At 33.6% G+C, this 24,035-nt stretch overlaps 1 protein-coding gene across 2 annotated transcripts in view; it reads left to right on the top strand.

Annotated features, from left to right (window-relative positions):
* The window catches only part of LOC148948784 (cyclin-dependent kinase 17-like), a 148,473-nt gene that overhangs the window by 117,851 nt on the left and 6,587 nt on the right, over positions 1–24,035 (top strand). For both annotated transcript variants that reach the window (XM_089094088.1, XM_089094090.1), the window contains 7 exons: positions 857–981; positions 4,460–4,645; positions 8,589–8,739; positions 9,922–10,043; positions 14,263–14,373; positions 15,953–16,086; positions 16,742–16,891. In XM_089094088.1, the coding sequence (XP_088950214.1) occupies positions 857–981; positions 4,460–4,645; positions 8,589–8,739; positions 9,922–10,043; positions 14,263–14,373; positions 15,953–16,086; positions 16,742–16,891 (979 nt within the window). The remainder of the gene's footprint in view (positions 1–856; positions 982–4,459; positions 4,646–8,588; positions 8,740–9,921; positions 10,044–14,262; positions 14,374–15,952; positions 16,087–16,741; positions 16,892–24,035) is intronic.

Genomic DNA, 24,035 nt, shown 5'->3' with positions numbered 1-24,035 from the left:
TTTTTTTTTTTTTTTGTTTTTTTTTTGTGTGTGTGTGTCTTCATCTACTCCGTATTGAACCCTTGTGTGTTTTTTTGGGCAATAAAGATATTGATTGATTGAATAAGAAAGATGAGTTTTTTGAGAGGTGTTGTTGTTTTTTTCTTAGGCCACTGAAGCGGGCAGGCCTAGATCTAAAATGCAAATTAGGGCCCGGGAAGATGTTTTCAAGATTCTGCTTCCACCCCGTCGTGACCGGTAAGACACCTTTCAAGGGCGTTAGCTTAGTGTCGAAAAAAAAAGTTTGGTTAAGAGTATGTTTCTTCTGGATCGTATCTTTGCTAAGGTGGTTTCTAGAGCTTTAGAAGAATTGTTAGCCTGACTTAAATCTTCACGTGATCTTTCAAACCTTATAAGCTTAGAAAATAGTGGGGATAGGACATGAGTGGATCCTAGTCTCGGCTGTAGGTTCATTTCTGAGAACTTTATTCACGTAGAAATACTGTTCTCTGAGTTCCAGAAAGAAACAGCTATGCGCTGTGCCATGGAGCTCCTGTTTGTCGAGAGTAAAATACAAAAGAAAGCAGATTTTTTTTATTGATTAAGAAATTATCCTTATTGCTTAAGAATGTTTTAATTGAAACGGCAAAAAAGATTTACCACAGAAAGCATATTTTTAAGGTGATCATGAGCAAGATTACCACTTATCATGTTTCTTGTTACTGTAACATGACCACCATTTGTATTCTCATATGCTTTTTGCAGGATTATCTGTACGAACTGACCAATAGCGTCTTTGGTATTCATCTATTAATTTCATCTTTGTATCTGATCACTATTGCTATTTTTTTTGTTTTTAATAGTTGTAATTTTGTAGGTAGTCTAGTGAGTGACAATCCTCGGATAGGCTCTGATGGAGAGTCCGAAGATCTATCTCTGGCTTCTGACATTGATATTATTTCTCCCGTGAGACTTCGGCAGAAGCATCGGCATGTCAGTGAGGTAAGAAAGAAGTGCGGGTAAAGTGCTTTAAGATGCATGATTGGGTTCTTTGGTTTAACTTTTTGTTTTTCTTTCTTGGATTTGGACTTTTGTATTAACGGAAATAAACTGAGTAAATTTATTGAAGGGTGGGGCCAAGACCACTTCTTAACAATCTTTCAATGATTTGCAATAAATATAGAAGCTGAATCTGTGTTCTTTCAACTAGGAGCAATTTACTCAGACATTTCCCTTTTTTATTTTGTTTATTATTCGGTATGTATTCTTTCATTGATTAGTATCTTCTGCGCAATAATCTTAAAGTTGGAGATTAATCAAGGGTCAAACAGTTCGTGATTCGTGGCAATGATGTCATAATCTTAGGTTGTAGGCAGGTCGTCTCTTACTATTCCAATTAAGGTTACTAAAAGAATTGAAAAGCCAAGTACATATTTACAACACTTATCATACCAAACCTAAGTTAAAAAAAGGCGCCATTCTAAAATCACAAAAAAAGGTTGATGTTCACTACTAAACCCTATTACTCAACTAAATGCCTTTCTAATTTTGTATTGAATATGTAAAACTATTATCGTCTACTAGTAAAGCTCGTATCTCAAGCTGAAGCACAATAGGATAATAGACACAATAGAAAAATAGTATCTCAAACGGAAGCACAGTGGGACAACCCAAGATAATCAGGTGCATTAAAACTGGGCATGAAATATTTCTATCATAATCCGTAAAATATTGACTTTTTAAAGCTAATAGAAAGGCAGTATTGGTTTTAGTTCTCATAAACGGAGGGGGGGGGGCAAGATATACAGAAATTACAAATGCGACAATATTTTAGTCAATTAAGCCCCTTAATAGGAGTGTAAAAACATCAAACAAAAGGAATTTATTGTCAGTAAAACAGTGGGAGGGGGTGGTAGCTGCCCCTCCCCTGCCCAGGCCTTGAACCGCCACCGTAGAAAGCCTTTTTAAACAGACTAGAAAGAAAATTAAAACTTAATTAGACTAGCTTTATAACGACTCAGTAAGATAATTTCATAAGCATATACAATAAAAGACACATCCTGCTCCCTAGAGGTAAGGGATATAGATAAAAATGAAAACAATCTGCCAGACATGCATTGAAAATGTAAGGGCATAAAATTCAACCCTGTCTTGATTTATGACCAGGAGAAACTGGATTAGAAGAAAAATCAGAAGAAAGTGGTACATTTTTTATCGCAAGCCCTGAATATCAAGATCTAAGAACTCTAACCGCAGAAAGGGGAATCCTACCTCTAATTCGAGCAGAGGCATGCGAAATTTTGTCAAGGGTTCCTTTTATATCAATTAAAAATGTATAATGATCTATTTAAAGGTCTAGTATATAAAGGTCTATTGGGGATCCAATAGGTCTTGACCCATTAAAAGATGCATGCGCTATTGCACATAATCCCACCCCACTCGTTCTTTGGAACCTGCTTCATTAAGAGAAAGTTTCATATAATCGGAACTATCTGTTATGCACAATTCAAAAAGGCTTGCCAATTATAGAACCTTTGTTAGAGGATTTTTTTTGTCAAAAGATGCAAGACTTAAGCAAAAAATTAAGATATATGCTTAAAAATGCGCCTAATTTGTTTTGCCATAAATACTTTGCCATCTATATATTTGAAAAGATAAAACGAACAACAGAATACTCTATGAGTTGACTTGCCAGAAGGACAAAATCCTTTTCTCGTAAAGATGAAAAGCCTGTTTCATTGAAGGGTGTGAAACCCTTGCCTGGTTGGACATAATTTTTTTTTTATATATGTATATGCTCCAGTAACTTAAAACTCTAACAATATGTATGTTTTCTGACCTTCAAATATTCTCAATCCACTATATATGTTTGTTGTGTGAGCTAAGACCGTGCAACACGTCTAACAGTCCTGCCTCTTTTTTTATAGTATATTTTTCTGCCAAGAATTATTTTTCTTCTTTTTATTTGATCTTCGTGTCAGTGCTCTACGAAGCTCTTTTATTTTTACTTGCAATCATACATTGGCTTATTTTATAAGAGGAGAAATTGATAGTTTAAATTATTGTAACTAAAACTAAATAAATTCTTAGAGGTGAAGCAAAGATACATTCATTAATGTCCTACTAGAACATTTTAAAATGAAAATAGATTAGATAAAGTTTCCAAAAGTAGGAGAATAAAGCTATTGTAAAGAGTTCAAATTACCCCTGACGAGATAAGTGGCACTAGCATATTTGTCCCCCCCCTCATTTTGTGATGATCTACTTATATAATTGATCTTGTCGCTAACTTGGAGCCAATCACCAATCTGAAAACAATCACGTGCGATTTGGTGATGGTTACCTGAAGCGAGTGTTTCTCCCTCGCGCAATTAGTCTGTAGTTTTCCAATCCTCACAAGAGAGTATGTGCTTTTTTCCCTTGTTTTTGCCTGTTTTCTGACAGGCTCTTTAATTAATCGTTAATAATTTCAAAATATAATGGGGGGGGGGGCAGATAGCAATTGATCCATCTGACCTTGCTGAACTGAAAAACAGTCAAGAGCACCATAATAAATGGTAAAGTTGTTTATATTTAATGTGAAGTTTAGACACTTTTGCATAACAGTAACCTTGTAGAGACCAGATCTTATTGAATAAACGGAATAAGATCTTATTGAAGAACGCAATATGGCTTAGAGGCAGGGACATCTTTTGCTTCAGGTAGGATTTATGTAATCCCTCAAAAGTTTACAGCACTCTTGGACATTTTACTTAGTTTTTTTTTTACATTATATGTTTAAAAACAGAAGTAAAAGACAGGACTGAAAAACAGTTAGGTAGACCGTTATCTATTTGAAACAAAACCAGTAAAAAACAATGTTTTCAGGTGAAACAACTACTTTAAAGATTTTAAAACCATTTTCTATAGTATCAGAAGATACCGTAGCTATTCAGTATTGGCTAGAATTCCTTTTTATGATTGCAGGAATAGGAAGACAATTTCAGGGCCAATTTGGCTAATCAAACCTAATAAAACAACCTAAAATTCCTAAATCACCAAAAATGTTAGAATATTTAACTTGTGCTCTTGTTGTTTTTGTATTGACATACTAATGTTGTTCGCATATTTTGCTTTCCTTTCTTTTTTTGGCATGGAATGAACCGTGAATGAGAACATTGGTCCGAAATAAGTTTTTTTTTCTTTGCTATTAGTAGCTGTCTCCCGTGTCTGTGATAAAAACATTTTTTTATGCTATTTTGGAAAAATACAAATAAAGTTCTTTGTTAAGTGTCAATCTCCTTGTTACGTGCTAGTATCTGATTGCTGAATGTTTTCCCCTCAAGTATCCAGCCACAAATCCCCACCAGATCTTATGTTTTACCATTTTTGTCTTCAGGTTTAAGAATGCTTCAGTCTTTTTGAGTATGTTTATTTAACCATGACACAATAACTTGTCCCGGAACGATTAATTTGTTCCTATTAATTGTTTTTCTTGCAGCAAGACATCACCAAAAGACTCTCTTTGCCGGCAGATTTAAGAATACCCGAGTCGTTCCTAGAAGATTTTGAGCGAATCAGTCCAATTTTGGATGGTAATTTAACGCGCACAAGGCGGAGACAGTCTCTGGCTGAAATAGGTTTTGGTAGAATGGAAACCTACACTAAACTAGACAAGCTAGGAGAGGTATGGCTTTTTTGTAGTTTTGTTCTAGATTCTGGGTATCGTTTTTTTTATGATGGCAAAACTAATGTCGACTGAAGAGTTGCTATCCCTTTTCCTTTAAGTTTATTTTGGATTAATCAACTGATAAAACTAAAATAATAATTACTGAATTATTACCAAAAGCCATATTGATTACCAATTATGCTCATTACTAAATATATTCAGTATTTAAATACTGATTTTTAAAATGTTAACTTATTAATTTTTCGGCTGTTTGAAAAAAATCTTATCTATCTTAATAGTTTGATGCGCAATAGCGAAATTCACCCTTAGTAATATGGAAGACCAGAATAATAACAAAAAAGGACTAACCAAACTCTAGCGTTTTTATTCTTTTTTTTTATCCTTTTTATATACATTTACAGCCGGTTGAATATGGAATAGAGACTTGGATTACAAAAAAAATTGATAAAGAGCAGTTTTTTTTTAAGGAGTTTCATCTTCGGGTAGCAAACATTTTAAGTAACCCCTGAAAGATCCAGCCTTGTGCAATGGATAACGAGTACGGCACAGTAGCAGTTAATTATTTTTTTTTCGTTTCTTTTAATTTACCGCGTGGAAGTTTTTGCTCCATTGACTTTTTTGTCAGCGTTGTTGTCAAACGGATCTTATTGGCATTTCAAAATGATGATCAAAATGCATGCTTTTTTGTACGTATTTATTACTCCATTTATTGCACTTTTGTGTGCTTTTTGTTTGCATTTATCATTGTCGTCATAGAGTCGTTCCATATAAGATCAACCGTGCCAAAACACACATGGTCTCGGATTTTGACAAACTCATGGAAGGTTTATTCCTTTCATGAATATATGCAACCAGTTTTAGGCATACGTTATTCAGTTTCGGTTTTTAATACCCATTTCATATTCCTTAAAATATAAGGGTGGTGGTTTTATTGTTTTTTGAATTTTTTTTACAAAAAATAACATTTTTTACAATTTTTACATTTTTTTTTTTTACAGATACAAAAATAGTAATTTTAGTTAAAATACCAAAAAAGCACATTTTTCACAATCTAGGAGGTGAACAAAAGATTTTTTTTTGGGGGGGGGGGTAAGGTTGTTTTGCTTTAGAACGATTCAGAATTTTGACGATTTAATAACTTTGGCAATTTTGAAATTGTAAGAATCACTAAGGTTATCTCTTTGAAAATGACTGATGTGCTGCTTGTTAGCGGATTAATTTAAATGAAAATTGGGTTCGTTTTTCATTAATAAAGGAAAAGATGAAGATCCATAGATGAAGCGCATAGATTGCTGAATCAACGTTTCAGTTGCTGGTTCTTAAGAGACAAGTAGCAACCTTGTCGCCCAACGTTTTTCATTAATACTTGGGGAATGAAAAACAAAAGTATTTAATCTCTAGATACTCCTGTAGGTTAAAACTAATTATGTTTTATTCAAAAATAGTGGAGTAAGCCAGAAGTTTATTGCAGTTATACTAATTAATCAATCCAAAATTTTTCATTTTTTTTTAAATCGATAATTGTAAAATATTGCATTAAAAAAATAGTTTGGTTCAAATTTTTTATTGGGGTCCATTCTAGAATATGAAAAACAAGTGGAACGGGACTGTTATGCACTCATAACATTTTTTTTTTACCTTACTCTTCTCTTTTTGCTTAGGTTCATTAGCGATTGTATACAATGGTTACTACAGTTCTTTTGACGAACTTTTAGTTTTGTATATGCTTCAAAATTATGAACTTTGTTAAAAAAGCAATGCAAGGTATAAAAACTGAATTATAAAGCTCTTTTATTGGTGATGTTAGGGGAAAGCGCCCCCTTAAATTGAAGTTTAGAGAGTAAGAGAAAGCGAGAGAGGGAACAAAAAAAAAAAAAAATAACAAAATCATTTTCCTTTATCATTTTTTTCTTTTTTTAGAATTGCTGGCCTAAGACCTCATTTACAACACAGATGAACAACAGGTGAATTATTTGAAAATTATGGTAAAGTTCGTAAAAATATGGACTCTTCTGGAAGGGGTAAAATATATTCTCCACTGCTTTTTACCCCCACCCCGAGAACTCCACCCGTTAGCTTCAGACTGGCTTGAGCAGGGCTTGTTGGTTGCTAAAATTAGCAGTTGTAGGCTCCAAATTGTGCCTACTAACCTACTACTCTTCTCCTAGTATACAGAAAGTACCTTTATATTTCTCCTCATCTACTTCTGCGTTCTTTAGGGCAAGAGCGAAACTGTTTGCTCTAAGCTATACAAGTATAATATATAAAACATTAAACTATAGAACTGAACCATATTGGCTAAATCTTCATTATATATAAGTTTAGAATATACTGGTTTTGAACCCAAAATCAGTGTTAGCTGAATTTTGGTGCTACTAACTTTCCTTGTTGACAGATCTTGAAGAATTCTATTTAACATTCTAGAAATTTGACATATTTGGAATTTACTAGGGAAAAGTAATTTTGTTTTTGTATTCCTCTGTCAAGTTATTAGTGTTCTGACTTCGAAACATTAGCATGAGAATTCAAGGAAACTCAAAATTTTGAACCAAAAAGTAGGTTTGACTAAAAATAAAAATTGTATCACAATGTTAAAGATTGTGATTTTTCAATCAGCAGGGAATGCACACTTCGAAGGGCGTTCAAACTTGGAGGGATGTTATCTTGCCTTTTTTTTTTATTTAGAATATACATCTGATCGTTTTGGACCACTCCTGAACCATGAACAATCACAATTCGAAAAAAGTGTAATGTCTCATTTGCACCTCTTCTGAAATGCAAAGAAAGATCGTAGCCCTTTTGACTCGGGTTCATGGACCATATAGGGAATGGTACAATCAAAACAGACATATAAGTGTTCTGGAAATTCATGCTACCCCCTCGCACCCCCTGTTGTACGATCGTGCCTGAATGTAGGATTTACTAATAAGGAAAGATGAGCTCAAGAATTTAGGTTTATTATTTGTTGGTAGAGAACTAAACAAACACTATAGCTCTCAAGCATCGGTGAAAAAAAAGAGGGCCTCTTCTATTTTAGTGTCTGTTTTTAAGTTATATATCTTTTAGTTATATCTTTTTCTGTTGTTGTCTGGACTTTTATCTGTATTTTTTTAATTCTTAATTCTGCACTGAGGATGGTTAAGCAGAGGTGTAGGTTCTCTTGGTGTGGGTTTGCTAAAATTAATTAATAAAAACCGCTGAACTATACTGTGATTGCAATTCGCTACTAAAAAACGGTACAATTAGTTAAACTCCATCAGTTTTTTTGTCGCTATCTAAGGGTTTACCATGCAATACCATTAAGCATTCAAAAAGTGTTCAATACCGTTCAAAACACGCTTGCTGGATTCCTAATTAGTTATAGAAATGCTTCTTAAAGTAAAACAATAAAAGAACCAATTCTTTTCTAGGTTATAAGGTAGGAAACAATTGGGCATAATTTTGATAACTAATGAAAGGTAATTGTTAAAAATAACCAGTAAGTCAGCAAAATATATTGCCCTCCTCCTCCTAAACATTTTGGCTAGTGACCTTTCTAGGTATATATAATTTAATGATTATAGTACATTTTTGATCTTAGTACTCACAGAAGATGCAACGATTTGAACTATCCCATTGAATTGCTCATGATGTGGATTCTAAACTATGATCAGGGTCGTATCTAGGATTTTTTCTTCTTTTTTTTGGGGGGTCGCAAAAGGATTTTTTTTTCGTGGGAGGGGGAGGGTAAAAAAGCTTAAGAAAAAACATTAACAAAATGTTCATATTCATTTTTCGTTACATTTTTACGAGTCGGACAAACATTTCGGGGGGGGGGGGGCTCCAACTCCTAACCCCTCCCTGGATCCGGCTTTAAACATGAAATTTCTTATGGTCAATAGTGCGCTCGTATGTTTATCCTGATTCTATACAACAAATTGTTAGGTATATTTGTTTACAGGGAACCTATGCAACAGTCTATAAGGGAAAATCACGTTTGACTGACACTATCGTAGCATTAAAAGAAATACGCTTGGAACACGACGAAGGCGCCCCCTGCACTGCCATTCGAGAAGTGTCGCTTCTCAAGGAGCTCAAACACGCCAATATAGGTAATTTTTCCTTTCTTCATTGTTTTCCCTGTTTATAATTTTGTCCTCAGTACTCCCATAAATTATATCTGCTCGTCGTTAAAATTCCTAAAATGTGTATTTGAATATAGAGAATTGAGCCAAAGCTATTGCTTAGTAAATTGGCCAATATTTGCTTGCCTTTAGTGATTTTTTAACCTGGGTGACCCATATTCTTCTTGCCCAAAGGGGTGGTAAGAAATTGGCATCTTTGTTGGTATTTTAAGAAATTCTGGGATGTCATATTGGAACGAAAAACAAATTAAAAGTAAATATGAGCAATAAAAATTAACCTAGACTTAATGTCGAGAAGTTGCTAAACTTTTAACCTTAACAGTTTATAGCCATCGAATAGAGACAGGTTTAATTCATTATAGGTGAATTATAATTGTTGTATACTGGCTCTTTTCTCTAATTTGCTCTGACTACATTGCTCCGATTGTAACTGGCTATTTTTTTTCAATGTCTGTAAGGTAAAGTCCTAATTTACTGGCGGATCTCTAAAGCAAGGATCGCTGCTAAACACACATTTTCTCAAATTTTGAGAAAGCATAACCACATAATCATGTTTTGTATGATGAATGTATCAGGTTTTTGATTAAGTTAGTTTTATGGAGTTGATTATATTTTATGCAATTCAGTTTTGTTATACCAACTATGGTATGTGAGGTTTTTGATTCAACTAATTTTAGTACCTTCAAAGTTTATTTTTGCTTCTAAAAATGTTTTATTATTATTTAGTAGTGTATTTCGTTATGCTTGAAGCTTATTATAAGAATGTTTTAATTTCAAACTTAAAAGGGAAAAAATGACCCCTCGGAATTAAAATGCCTATGATTAAGATACCAGCCCTAATGTTTGTTCAAAACACGAAATGAATCTGAGTGGTGAATAGTTCACCCATACTAATTCACAATAAAACAGGTCTTTGTATATATACAAATTTAGTAGTTAAACTAGTGTCTTTCTATGAAATACTGTAGCATTCCCATTCTCCGCTCATGTTTTATATCTCTTACCCGCTGTTTGTTGTATGAATTAATTGACTTGGCAAATAGACAACTTGTATAAGTTGTTCTATTACATAGGAGAAAGCATAGACACACAATAGAACTATATTGTCTAGTTACTTATTCTGGACTTAAGTTTTTATTTATCTTTCAGTTACATTGCACGATATTGTCCACACAGAAAAATCATTGACCTTAGTTTTCGAGTATTTAGATAAGGATTTAAAACAATATATGGAAGACTGTGGAAATGTCTTAAGTATGAACAATGTTAAGGTGAGAATATTTTTTGAAGAAACATCTATCTATTATTTTACACCTTATTTTATGTGATATCCCTAGGCTCGTATATGGGAAGATAGGGATGAGGGGGGGGAGAGTATAGTCAAAGTAGTATATAAGAAGTATGTTATATGATGCAGTATTTGAAAATCGTGGGATATAGCATGGGGAAGGGGGAGAATTACTCGTATAGGCAGATGCATAACTATTTTCTTAATGATATTTTTTTATTGTTGGTGTTTTAAAATACATGATAAGAAGCATTTGTCAATGATTAAATCTGGAATTTTTATCTAACATATTTTTTTGTGTAAATTATGAATATATTTAATAATATCAGTTATACCGTCGTCGTTCGAACTGACGTGCTAAAAAAAACTTAAGCTGAAATAACAAAATGGTGTTGTTTTTACAGCTGAATAATTACAGTGATAAAAGAAAACTATATAGAAATTATCAACGATAGGCATATGCGCAAGAATATGTCAGGTGGGATGTGGGAGGGGGCGTTGCTTGGGGTAGGCAATTTGAGAAAATCGCAGAAAAACAGATAAATTACGAATGAAATTGTATGGGGTGATCGTAAAAAAAGGAATTCCTTTTTTTTGTGGGGTGGGGGAGTTTGCCGGATAATCTCTTCCCCTGTTTACATGTCTTGATCGCCGGTACTATATCTAAAACACTGAAGCCGAAACTTGCACTTCCACGGAGGCTTCAAAGGATTTTAATAGTGTTTAAAAACTATTCCATGATTCCAATAGTTTTTGAAGTAAAATTGGATGTTGTTAGTGAATGTTAAGTTTTTTGTTGAGTTCTAGAAAAATGAAAGACTGTTCGAAAAATTCACTTCTGTAACTTAGTATCTTAAGGTTCTGTAACAACGAAATACAAATTTTATCGAACTTATAGCGTTGTTTCCCGTCATATATTTAAAAAAGCTAATTGGAGCCTGAACAATGGACGTAATATAATTTATGCTATTCTGTCTTATTGTTGCTTGAAATTGGTCTTCATTATTTATTTTAATTTCTTTACGACAAATTATTGTTATTAAAGGTCTTACTATGTTGGCTTCTTAGATTTTGTATGGCTTTTTTAAAATGTCAGGTATAATTTTTGCTTGCTTCTTGTAATGATACGAAAAAATTTAGTATAACGAGGGCTGGAAAGAATCTGAAATGGAAAAATTAAGTGAATTCAAATAAAGCTGTAGATAAGCCGAGAACAAAAAGGAAGGAATTTTCATTTATTAAAAAGCTTAAAAAAAAAATTCGCGGAACTCTGATGATAATGCTAAAATTTCCAATCCACGAGAGAAAATATTTGTTTTAATTTTTTTTTTTATTTATTTATTTTTTTTTTTATTGCAAACTTATTTGAATAGCCATTGCCGGGACAAAGTTACAGGGTTTTTTAAGCCTTTTCGGCCTTTTTAAGGCCGAAAAATTGTTCGTCTGTTTTGTTTTTATATGGTAGAAATTAAAACAAAAAAATAAATTTGGCAATTAACTTGGTTGAAACGCAAAAATAGGTGTTTTATTGGCTTTGCTTCAAATTTGTACTTCATTCGCAGAAATAAATGTCTGAGTACGTAGGATCAAGGAAAAAATGGCTTAAAGAATAGGCTAGTCATGGAACATTGTAAATGTGGAAAATTAAAAGCTGAAAGCAGATATAGTTTTCGTGTAAATCGTGAGATCAATGAAAAAGAAAATGATAATGATACAAAAATGATAAAAAAAATAAAATGAAACAAGAAAAAGACAATGTTTTATCAAAAGGAGTCATAAGAGGCAAATAAGTAGTTTTTATTGATCTCAGTGACTTGTATTTCATACATTGCATAAAAAAGAGATACCTTTTTAGGGAAGTTTAAATATATTGTAATCTTTAACTATATTCTCGCAGCCATAGTATTAAGTGTTGTTCCAAACGGAATTGTTGAGAATAAGTTAATTTTAAATATTGAATTGAGTTAATCAACCATGCAGTTAGGACTGTTATAAGACAATTAATTAATCACATGAAAACTACTGAATTACAGAATTAATCTTCAACAGAAACAGAAACTATTCCGTTTGTGATGGGACTTCCCTCCCCAATATTGTGATAAACTCGCCAAGGTACTTTGAAACTAAAAAATGTTACCATCATGGATGACTGTAAAGGCTGAACTGCTATTTTTAATGGGAATTCTGCGTGATGGCTTGACGTCATCAAAGGTTTATTACGATCATCCCGAAAAAAAAACACTTTGCTGCAAAGTGATGACCTATCTAGATCGTTTTATCAGGTAAAAAAATGTCAGTGCGCTAATTTTAAGAAAAATTATCAAGCTGTTTTTAAGAAAAATATACGCAATCGTTGATCGATTATTTAAAAAAAAACCGTCGGATGATTTGCCCCTAACCACTCATTGCACTTCCAGCCAAAGACAGTGAATCAGGAGATTGGTCCCTGCGCAACGTACACCATTGGTCAGCATAAGAAAAATCTTTAAAAAGTTTTGAAGTGGACGCCAACAAATTGGAACGTTTGCCCTCGTGATTTTTTCATGGTCACAGAAAACACTGGTCGAAGTGGAAATTAAGCCTGTTATACTGTTCAAGCTTAACTCAAAGAATACAAACTTCTTTTACTGCTTTTCCCCAGTGGTTAATGAATGATTAATCTGATGAGTGGTTAATGTGATTAATGAATTAATAAGAGAGAAAGAAAATTCATTTTTATTAAATATGAATATTCACAAAAAAACATATCAAACAGACCTACCACGTGAAAATCTATACAGATTTGTTTGTGGCAGACTCACTATTTTACTCACTCATATGTATATTGAAAAAAACTTACTCACATGTATAATGGAAAAAAAAAGAAAAAAAAATAATGCAATCATATAAATAAATAAGAAATAAACCTCACGGGAACCGCAAACCATTCCTTACACAAGACAGTATACAGAATACAGCCCCCCCTCAGCCATCCCTATTCATTAAGAAATTATTTAACCTATTTTTAAAAGAGGACACACTCTCAGCAATCCTAGTGCTTTCCGGAAGACTGTTCCATACCGAAACACCAACATGCCTAAATACAAAACTAGACCTAGCAGTGTGCAACAGAATAAATTAAAGGCTTCACCTCTCTGGAGATGGGAGACGTACTATCAATCATGATAAATGGGCTTTAGTAGCTAATCCTGCCAGCATTATCGGCACCATAAACACAAACAAACGTGGAACAAGATGCCAACGACCTCAAGTAACTGCAACAAGTACTGAGACTAGACCGATCTGGCTTCTGAAATTCATTCATAATTATCTCTGTTCCAGAGAAGTTTAGAAATTCATTTGTTGTTAGAAGATTAAGAAATAATTGACCAAAAAATTGCGACTTTAACAAAAGGATAAAGCTTTGTTAAGTTGTTGTCAAATAGATTGGTTTTAAGGCCAGATATAAACCCCGCGTTCAACAGAGCCTTTTATAGTTAATTGCAGTCACTTTTTGGATAAGCGTAAGTATTTTACTCTATTGAACGCAGTTTGAAAATCAAAATGAATTTCTTATAAAAAAAAACAAAAAAAAGACAATAATAATAATCTTGCAAACACATAGAGCCTTTGAAACTAAAGAAAAGTATTTTTTATGTACACAAACATATTAATATTCAAAGAATTTTCTATATCTAAAAGAAAGAATGCAGCTTGTTGAGCTCTGAAGTACAGTAAGTAAACAATTAATTGCAATAGTTTTCGACAAGTGGTTTTGCACGCGATTCAATAACTACAATTGGTTTTGAACGCCAAAAATTACAAAAATACTTTTATGCAAAGCAGGCTTTAGGCTAAAACGTGCATATTTTAGAAGATTTTAACTTACACTCTTCTGTTTAATTAAGCAAGGAAAGCATTTAGGGGAAATAATCAATCTCACCTCCCTCTACTCAGGTGTGCTTAATCCATCGTAAATCCTGGCAGCATATTCGTGAAAAATTTACGTACTTCATCCAGATTCTAGATTTTTTTTTTCTGTTTTTTTTCTCATTACTAGTTACCGACTTCTAATGTTAATGAAAAAGTTCCTGAATGAATGCCAAAACGTGATTTAATCATGTTTACAGTGCTGTTTAAATATATGTTTTTACTATAGTATTTGTTCGTGTAATGTCTGCACTCTTTAGTTGTAGCATCAAATATTTTCTGTTCTTTTTCAGTTATTTCTTTTTCAACTTCTTCGTGGATTAGCGTACATTCACACAAGGAGAGTACTCCATAGAGATCTCAAGCCCCAGAATTTATTAATTAGTGAGAAGGGAGAGCTTAAGGTATTTGATTCGATATTTCATATTCATAAGGTCTGATTATATTATAATTTTGTTCCAACATATCTATTTGTCTTAGTCATGGACATATTAAACATAATTTGTATTATAGTATAATATATTAAATATATTTTAATATATGTGACAATTCAATATATAATATATTTGTTAAGTATAGTATGGTATATTAAATATAATTTGTATAGCAATAATATAATAAATGCTTGCTTTTTCTCATTAGCAGCCTTTAGGACTTGATCTTGTCTTTCTTGAGATCAAAGAAATTAGGAGAACGGTGAACCTAAATTACTATTGATCGTTGGAACCCCTTGATGTCGGAAAAATAAAAATTTTTATTTTAATTTAAAAAAAATTAATTTTAATTAAATTTAAATTAAAATATAAAAATAAATTTAAAAAAATTAAAATTAAAGGTAGTCCTCATCTACCTGTCCCTTATTTGACTTCTATGAGGCCCTATTGGGTGAAACTACAAAATCAAAGCAAGGAAAGTAAGAAATTTCAGGATTTAACAAAAGGAGTTATGGCTTCACAGGTTTTTTTCTTTTTAATTAATGGCTGTCATGACTATGCATATGGCTGAAATGGCCAATTGCTGAATTGCTCTTTTTTTTCGAAATTCAGTTAGCTACATTATATATCGTATTCCAGCTCAGTAGTGTCACATAGGATAACACTTATTACTATGAATGTTTCTAGAAAATTTTGTTTGAAAGTTGGGGGTGAGGGCTAAGACCTAAATTTCGCTCTGGGGTGGGGGATTTCTCCTATCTTTGAGTGGTTTTGACCTTTAATATTAATTAAGACTTTAAAATCAATAAATTGCAACAATTAGGCCCTCACAAAAATATGTCCTAAACTGGCGAATTCTTAATTTTTTGTCATTTTGTTTTATCAAAAAATACATTTCAATAAGTAAAATACTAATTTGTTTTATAATATCTACAATGACTGATGAAAAGGGTAACCGTAACCCCCCCCTGCCTAATGGCATAACCTTGATCTAACCGTCAGTCAATGGTTGCATAGCGTTCATTAATTCATTAGGCCCCATAAATGTGTGATGTGTAAACGTTTGAAAACGAATTAAATCTTAATAAAGATTTAACTTTCTTGTCCATATATGCATGAAGGGGGATGATAGAGGGGAGAGGGCATGATAACTCTTATTCCTCTTCAAAAATTAAAATGGTGAACAATTTTCCTTTTCTGATTACGACTAACAAGCACCACTACAACCCACTGTGTGTAGATATTAACCTCTCTTCATCAACCCAAAAATCTTATGGTCCCCCTTCAAGATTCAGCCTCTTAAAGACTTAGGAATATATGGTGAAATTAAATCTTGACCTGTGCCCGAGTTTATTACGGCTAATTTTCTGTTACTTAGCTGCTACACCTGGGCCGTAGTGGTTGAAAATGTATTACTTGATGCCTATTTTGAAAACATATTCTCCGCGCTCAGTCTTTCTATGAAAAATTATGCCTAAATAAGGAGAATGACTAAGTTTTTTCGTTTTTTACAAACTATTTAGTATGCAATAAATATCTTTCTTTAAAGCTGGCAGATTTTGGCTTGGCTCGTGCTAAATCAGTGCCAACTAGGACATATTCTAATGAAGTAGTAACTCTTTGGTATCGACCACCAGATGTTCTTGTAGGATCTACAACCTATTCTTCGCCTATTGATATGTGGTACGTTCATATTACTGTTGATTTGCTTACCTTTTGCTCTCCCTCCTTCACTTTCTCTCTTCTCGTGTTTTCTCAATTTGTGTCTTTTTTCAATCTTGGAACGTTGGTTTTTGTTGTTTTTTTTTGTTTTGTTTTCAGCGGTGATGAGTGCTTATGTTGCTCTAACCCTAACTTAAATTAATTAAAAATACAATTTCTAGTAGGAAGTGATGGAAACGATAGAATACACATCTGAGAAAATTTAGTCTTTTCTTCAATGGAACACTACATAACCAGGCTTTGCTTAAAGTAGAATACTTGAAATATAATTTTGTGAGCTTAAAAAATACTTTTTATAATTAATTTTCAGCTTTTTAGACTGCATTTTTTTTTTTTTTTTTTTTTTTTTTGTAAATTTAAGTTCTGAGCATTTGAGTGCAAAGATACCCAGTCTTTTAGGTTAAGCCAAGTATAATCATCTTGGTTTGTTTGATAAAGCAAAATATCGTAGTCAAAGAAAAAAAACAAAAAAAAACATAAGTACCACTGCGATTGTTATTAATATGGAGCTAATAATATCGTTCAATTTTATTTGGTCTAATGTAATATTCTATTTTGATATCCTCTAATCGTATTTGACTAAGGATTTATCCTTAAAAATTGAATTTTTTTACAGGGGTGTTGGGTGTATTTTCTATGAGATGAGTACAGGCCGCCCATTATTTCCTGGTGGAACGGTTGATGAAGAGTTGCAACTGATTTTTAAAGTATTAGGAGAACCGTCCGACTATCATTGGCCTGGAAATTGTGATAGAGAAGCCTATAGGTATGAAGCGTTATATGAATTAGTTTATTTTTTCTTCTTTGATTTAAATTCTCTAGGCTGTAGTTCTTCTATATAGTGCTGCCTTAAGACGAATGGATCAATTTCTGTCTGTGCAGTTAGATTGACGAGTTTTTCTTTCAACTTGTAAAAATATCCTTCTGTTCATTGTTACTTTCAGAGATCAAATCCATCAAGTTTTTGAAACGTACAATAAAGGGGATTCAATAAGAAGACCCGTTTTGTTTTGATGTAGTGCGTCGTTTCCGCCGTTTTGTTTTGCTGTTTTAATGTAGTGCGCTGTTTGCGCCGTTTTGTTTTGATGTAGTGCGCCGTTTGTGCCGTTTTGTTTTGCTGTTTTGATGTAGTGCGCCGTTTTGTTGTTTTGATGTAGTGCGCCGTTTGCGCCTTTGCTGTAGTGCGCTGTTTACGCCGTTTTGTTTTGCTGTTTTAATGAGTGCGCCGATCTCCTAGTAGTGAAAGTGTCTAAGATTTGTAGATACTTAATGTAACTTTATTTATTATTTGATAGCCAAAATGTGTCATTTGTCGTTCTTTTTTAGCCCTTATTGGTTAAAGGAATGTTATCATGAACTTAAACAATTAGAGTAGGTACTTAGAGGTCAACGGAATAAAAAGAAAAAAAAAACAGTGGACATATTTGGGCTTAGCATCTGAGTCTCAGTTATAAAATGTAGTTAAAAAAATGTTTTCAATTTAGACATGTTAAAATTATGAATTAATGTTGTATTTATATGGAAACTGGTTTTAGTTTCTGCGAGGAGATTAATTGGATTGAAGCTTAATAAACTACTTAATTTTTTTCGGTTCCACTTGAATGTTTGGTTTTTAATCTAATATTATCTATTCTATTGTGAAATATGAGCCAAAATGAGAATTTTTTATAATTAGACATGTCTGAAAAGTTCAAGTTTCTAAGCCAAATCTTTTTTTTTTCTGGGGATGGAGAGGACGTAATACATTTTTTTGAACTATTTCGAAGAGTGTGGTCTCTTCCCAAATGACTAATAAAATAGCTCTTTGTTGGCGCTTAAATATGAGGATGCAAATAGGCTTATTATTCTAAGCTTAATCCGTTAAGGTTTATTTTAAACTTATATCCTACGTCTCGTCGTTTACCAAAATAAAAGATTACTAGAAATTGTTTTCTGGGAATTATCTACTGTGCTCCAATGAGTCCTCATCTGGGTTTTGTTAAAACACTGGCTAGAACGCCGATTCTATTAGTGTCTGATTACAACTCAGTTCGAATGTCTCAGATACAAAAATTCTATTTTTCAAAAACTACCCAAAGTTCACAAGTGCATTTTTGGACGAATTTAGAGGAAGATTCAATAGCCTCATAGCAAAAAATTAACTATCTAAAGCATGTTATTCCTTCTAGACAATTCAAAATTTTGGGAACGATAATTTGCTCGTGTGTCTATTTAATCCGTCACCACCGAAAACCTCTGTTACTCAGTTGATAACATTTGTATATGCTCTCTAGTCTTTGATCAGGACGTACTCTTCTAAATTTTCCCGTATTTCTGGGTGCTTGTTATATGAATTATCAATAAAGAGTTTATTTTATTGTCCCCTCCCCCCCCCCCAAAAAAAAAGAAAAGCCTGTGTAGTTGCCTGCCCTCGAGACATTAGCATTCTTCGTACCAACCATGTGCTTCATTTAGACTGTATAAGCTGTCATTTTTGAAGCAACTTGTATTTACTTGACTTTCGGCTTTAGCTCCTATTACTTTCATTTGTGCTTTTCTTACTACTTTTAAAATTAGGCTAGCCGATTCTATAGTGATTTCTAAAATCAGTTAGCTGTCTCAACTCCTTCTATTATTATTATTATTATTATTATCATTTGGCGGTAGGGGCATCACAAAGGCAATATCTTTGAACAGTATAAATGAATAGGAAGGAAAATCAATTGCATTGTAGGAAATGGTGCCAAGCTGTAAGTACAGAACTTAAAACCCTTATACGCGCATTGTTATTTAAAGTGCTCAGTGTCAAAGTAGATCAGGTTCTAATTTTGCTATGCGCCGATGCACCCTTTTAACTGAAACTTCGCATATTTTGTTGGTGCAGTCATTTTTTAATCTATGCAATTATCAGAACATTTCAATAGCTGTTACTGTGTCTTAATAATATAGATTTCCTTTTACATCAGAAGTATGGAGTAATAAGTTGCACAGTAATATTATTAACCAGTATCGTTTTGGCTTGGTGTTGTAATGCCTCCTATCTATTGATAAAGCAGTTTATCGTAGTATTACAAACTTATAACCCTAAGTAGGGTAAAATTTTTAACTAAGACAGGGTACTTTGAAAAAAAGAAAATTGAATACGAATGCTAGTAGAGCTCTAAAAGTCCGATTATTTCAGCTTCACGTTCGAAAACCTTTATCAACGAAAAAAAAAGAATACTCCAAACATGTTAAAACATGCTAAGAAATAACATAAAAGGATGAGGAAAACTCACAAACGCTACACAGAAAGGGCTCGAGTGCTGAAGCCTCTATTTCAATATCTCCTCTTTTTTTTCGTCTTGATCTAGATCCGTGATACCCAACGTGGGGCACGGGCCCCACCGGTGTGGCACGGCAATATTTTGGTGGGTCATTGGCAGGACGTGCACCCTTCGGCTGACTACTTTAGACTCTTAATTTTGAAAAAAGAAATTTTTTTGCATGTAAATGACGTCAAATTCAAATGCACTTAAAGAGCATAAAGATACATAATAGCATTGCAATAACGTTATACATTGTATAAAAGATGTTTATATTCAGACAATATTTTTCATTAGCATAAATTATGCCTAGATGACGACCCACAAAAAGATACGAAGCTAATGGCTTATTAAGCTTCCTTACACTTAAAATTTGGAATAACAAAACTTAAATATCACGAGGGGGGAGGCACCAGGGTTTTAGAAATACTTATTTTTAATTAGCATAAATTATGCCTAGATGACGACCCAAAAAAAGATACGAAGCTAATGGCTTATTAAGCTTCCTTACACTTAAAATTTGGAATAACAAAACTTAGATATCACGAGGGGGGGGGGGCACCAGGGTTTTAGAAATACCTATTTTTAATTAGCATAAATTATGCCTAGATGACGACCCAAAAAAAGATACGAAGCTAATGGCTTATTAAGCTTCCTTACACGTACAATTTTGAATAACAAAACTTAAATGTCACGAGGGGGGCACCAGGGTTTTCGAAATACCTAGGTGGGGTATGGTCGGAAATGGGTTGGGAACCATTGACCTAGATCATTCTCTACTAAGTTCTTATTGTAGCAATTATAGAAATTTATTTTCAGTCAGGTTAAACTATAAAACTTGAATTTATGCTCCTTATGCTGGCCATTGTTTCAATTTGACATTTGAGAAAGAGGAAGATGACGTTGTTGTTATGTGGAGTGTGAGCCAAAAACAAACCCTGAACATTCTGTATGTGATATCTCCTTTATTCATTCATTATTTACCACCGTTTCACAAGAAAGGCTTGAAGAAAATCGAGTACAGTTTAATGTATCCGTTTGAATGTATACATTGTACTTGAAGAGTAGAATTTTAAAAGTGGCTGGAACACTTTCTGAAATATGGGAGTGGAGAGAACCTGTATAAATCTAGATAAAACTGCCAAAACCACTTCGGGCATCCCCTAAAACTGAGCTGGCCGAGAGGGTGAGAAATTTGATCCAGTAATATGCTCTATATAGTGTTCGAACCTGCTGAGCCGTGAACAACCCGTCTTCGAACACGGGTTGTTCTCGTCTGATGCATCAAGCGTTATGCATCAATGTACCTAGTGCATCAAACACGGGATTGAAACTTCGAACCCGCTGAAACTAGTTTCAGCGGGCGTCTGAAACTAGACGAATCTTTTTAGTCTGAATGGTACCACGCTCTTGTAATGAATGGAATTAGACCCCGACGCCACGTCGATGAGGAAACACCGGTGGTGGCGGGGCCAAAACAGTGCGCCGTACCGCCGGTACGGTGTTGGTGGCATGCCGCCGGCGCGATCAATGTTGATCGCAAACATTAATGTGTTCATCAGGCTTTCTCAAATCACAGCTTAAATCTACAACAGATTTGAGCCTATTCATGGGTTAAAAAATTCACAAGTCAATGGCTGGAAACTGGTCTTCTCTGTTATTCGTCAAGAGAAGCAGAAATCTGGTAGAGACGAAATGGCTGTGGCGTTTCAGAACCCTTGCATAATACGAGTAGTTGAAATATCTATTAGCTATGTATTCTTGGCATAAATAATTATCAAAATTAGTAGTTTTTCTTTCATCAAGCATTACTGCATACAAAACTTCAGATACCGTATCACAAAATTCGTCAGTTGTCTGGGTAAAAACTTTGAACTTAGAAGCTTAATTTTTTCATAATGCCCTTTGCTTTTATCTGTTTTGTCACCTTTTAAATAGTTGAAATGGGCGACATTGATATTGATTGTTTTTTTTGCTCTTTTGGATTCCTAAAAAGCCTTCTTGTATTAAAAACTGGTTTTTAATAACAATCTAAAAAAATGCATTTTAAAGTTTTGTTGGCTTCTTTATAGAATATGTCATGTAGGCTAAGGCTGAACTGTTACTTTTTATTGCTTTTGGCTGCTCTTTTGGATATTATTCATTTTTTCTTTTGGGAATTCATTCCAAATTATAAACTCGTAAATACCTAATATCAGTCAAATTATAAACTGCATCTAAAAGGAGTGAATTTATCAAATAGAAAAATACATGATGAACACTTCACATGAGAAAACTTCAATTACAATGAAATAAAAAACACTTAATGGTTTCTTCAGTATGAAGAAAAATGAAGTGCCAGCTATTTTCTTAGGTAAAAAATGAAAAGCTCATCCGATTTAAATGTAATTAAATGAAACAATATGCAGACTGAAGTAGCTCCGGGAAGATGTTGAGATTTTCATCCTAGTTCGTCACTTTTAATCCTAGCAAAATATTAGGACACTTAGTATCAGTTATTGAGTTTAAGCTTTGATTTCCAAATGCTCACAAAAGTTACCAAATTTAAGAAAGTCGCAACAATAAGTCACATGTGGTCAAAATACTCAAAGACTCCTCTTTGATCCCCACCCAGGCTCAAAGCTTCTGCTATGGTCATATCCATGGAAATCTCCAAAGAGTTTCTTTTTAAAATAGCTTTCAAGCATAGTTAGGGGTATTTATCCTTTTTTGCTTTTCTTCAATGCTTTGAAAAAAGTGTGATAATATTCCAAATGTTACATTTGTTATATTTGTGCATATTTTTGATAATCATTTGTGGGGTGATCGAATTTTTTGAACCACTGTAGATACGTAAAAACGTTGCAACATCTAGTACCCTGAGGTCATAAGACTGTCAAAGACTCCTCCTTGAACCTCCCAAATTGAAAGATTTTATTATGACCTGGCCTTTTAATGTAATTAATTAAAAAAAAACTTTCCGAAAAATAAGTTTTTCAAAGAAAAGTAAAGGAAATTTTAAAATTAAGCTCATGATATAAAAATACCTTTTAAAAATAAAAATCAAAACGACCAGAAAGTACTATTAAATAATAAATGAAACCCAAAACTAAAAGAAATTAAATAAACAATCATAGACAAATACATGCAGCAAGCAATATTATAATTAAGTATTTGTATCTGAAACCAAATAACTCTTAGATTGAACAAGAAAATAAGTCTTCAGATGAAAACAAATAGTTTGCTATTAAAGCATAACTGAAGTTTAAATTGAACTGTAATTAAATAACAATCGATACGAAAAAACATACAATATATATTAGTCCAAATGAATAAATAAATCAACAAACAAGGGAAACTTAAATTGAATATGCAAATCAATTTTGAATCGAATAAAAATAACTACAAACAAGAGTTTGGGTATCGCCTCACTGCAGAAGCCTAAAGTTTATACCTCTCCAAAGTTTATACGAGCATCCCTTCCATAAGAAATAATGGGAAGGATTCGGAGAATCCTTAAATTACAGCTCTTGCCCTGAGGGCTGTGGGGGATTTGTCATCCCCAAGAACCAAATGTCCATACTTTAAGACTAAGCTGAATACCATAGCTGTCTTAAAATATTAATTGGATGTGTTTGGATGAACGGTGGACGTGAGATGGGGGTTAGTTACCCTTCAACCACTTTCGACTATTAAAAAGGACACTAGTCCTTTGAATTTCCAATCGAATGAGCCTTTTTTGAAGTATCTAAGACACCGCCTTCTATAAAAAAACTTATATGCCCCCAGGGCATAACTTCCCTTGCCCTGAGGGTTCTGGGGGAGTGTCCTCCTCAAAAAGATATTTTCTATCTGTAAATCAACTACGCTGAACGAAATGAATATCTCAAAATTTTAATTGGATATGTTTGGGAGAATGATGTGTGGGGAGGGGAGAGGGGGCTATTTGCCCTCAAATCACAGTCGACTATATAAAAGGGTACAATCCCTTTTAATTTCAAAACGAATTAGCCTGTTTTGAAGTTTCTACTACAACGCCTTATATAAAAACCTTATATGCCCCCAGGTCATATCTTAAAACCCTTGCCCTGAAGGTTGTGGGGGAGTGTCCTCCCCAACAACATATTTTTTATCAGGAAATCAACTACACTGAACAAAATGGCTATCTCAAAATTTGTATTGGATGTGGGAAATGATGGGCGTCGGGGGGGGGGGGAGGGGTTGCACTCCAATCGCTTTCGACTATTAAAAAAGGCACTGGCTCTTTAATTACCATTCGAATGAGCCTGTTTTGATGTTTCTACAACAACACCTATAAAAACCTTATATGCCCCCAGGGCATAACTTAAAACCCTTGCCCTGAGGGTTGTGGGGGAGTGTCCTCCTCAAAAATATATTTTCTATCTGGAAATCAATTACGCTGAACAAAATGGCTATCTAAAAATTTTGATTGGATGTGTTTGGGGAAATGACCGACGTGGGGGGGGAGGGGGGCTAGTTACACTCCAATCATTTTCGACTATCAAAAAGGGCACTAACCCTTTAATTTCCAATCGAGTGAGTCTGTGTTGAAGTTTCCACGACAACGCCGTCTATAAAAACCTTATACGCCCCTAGGGCATAACTTCAAACCCTTTCCCTGAGGGT

Source organism: Artemia sp. Qi Xiang Cuo, chromosome 9 (assembly GCF_049724085.1).
Source record: "Artemia sp. Qi Xiang Cuo chromosome 9, ASM4972408v1, whole genome shotgun sequence".
Lineage (NCBI taxonomy): Eukaryota > Metazoa > Arthropoda > Branchiopoda > Anostraca > Artemiidae > Artemia > Artemia sp. Qi Xiang Cuo.
This window is presented reverse-complemented; position numbering and strand designations above follow the sequence as displayed.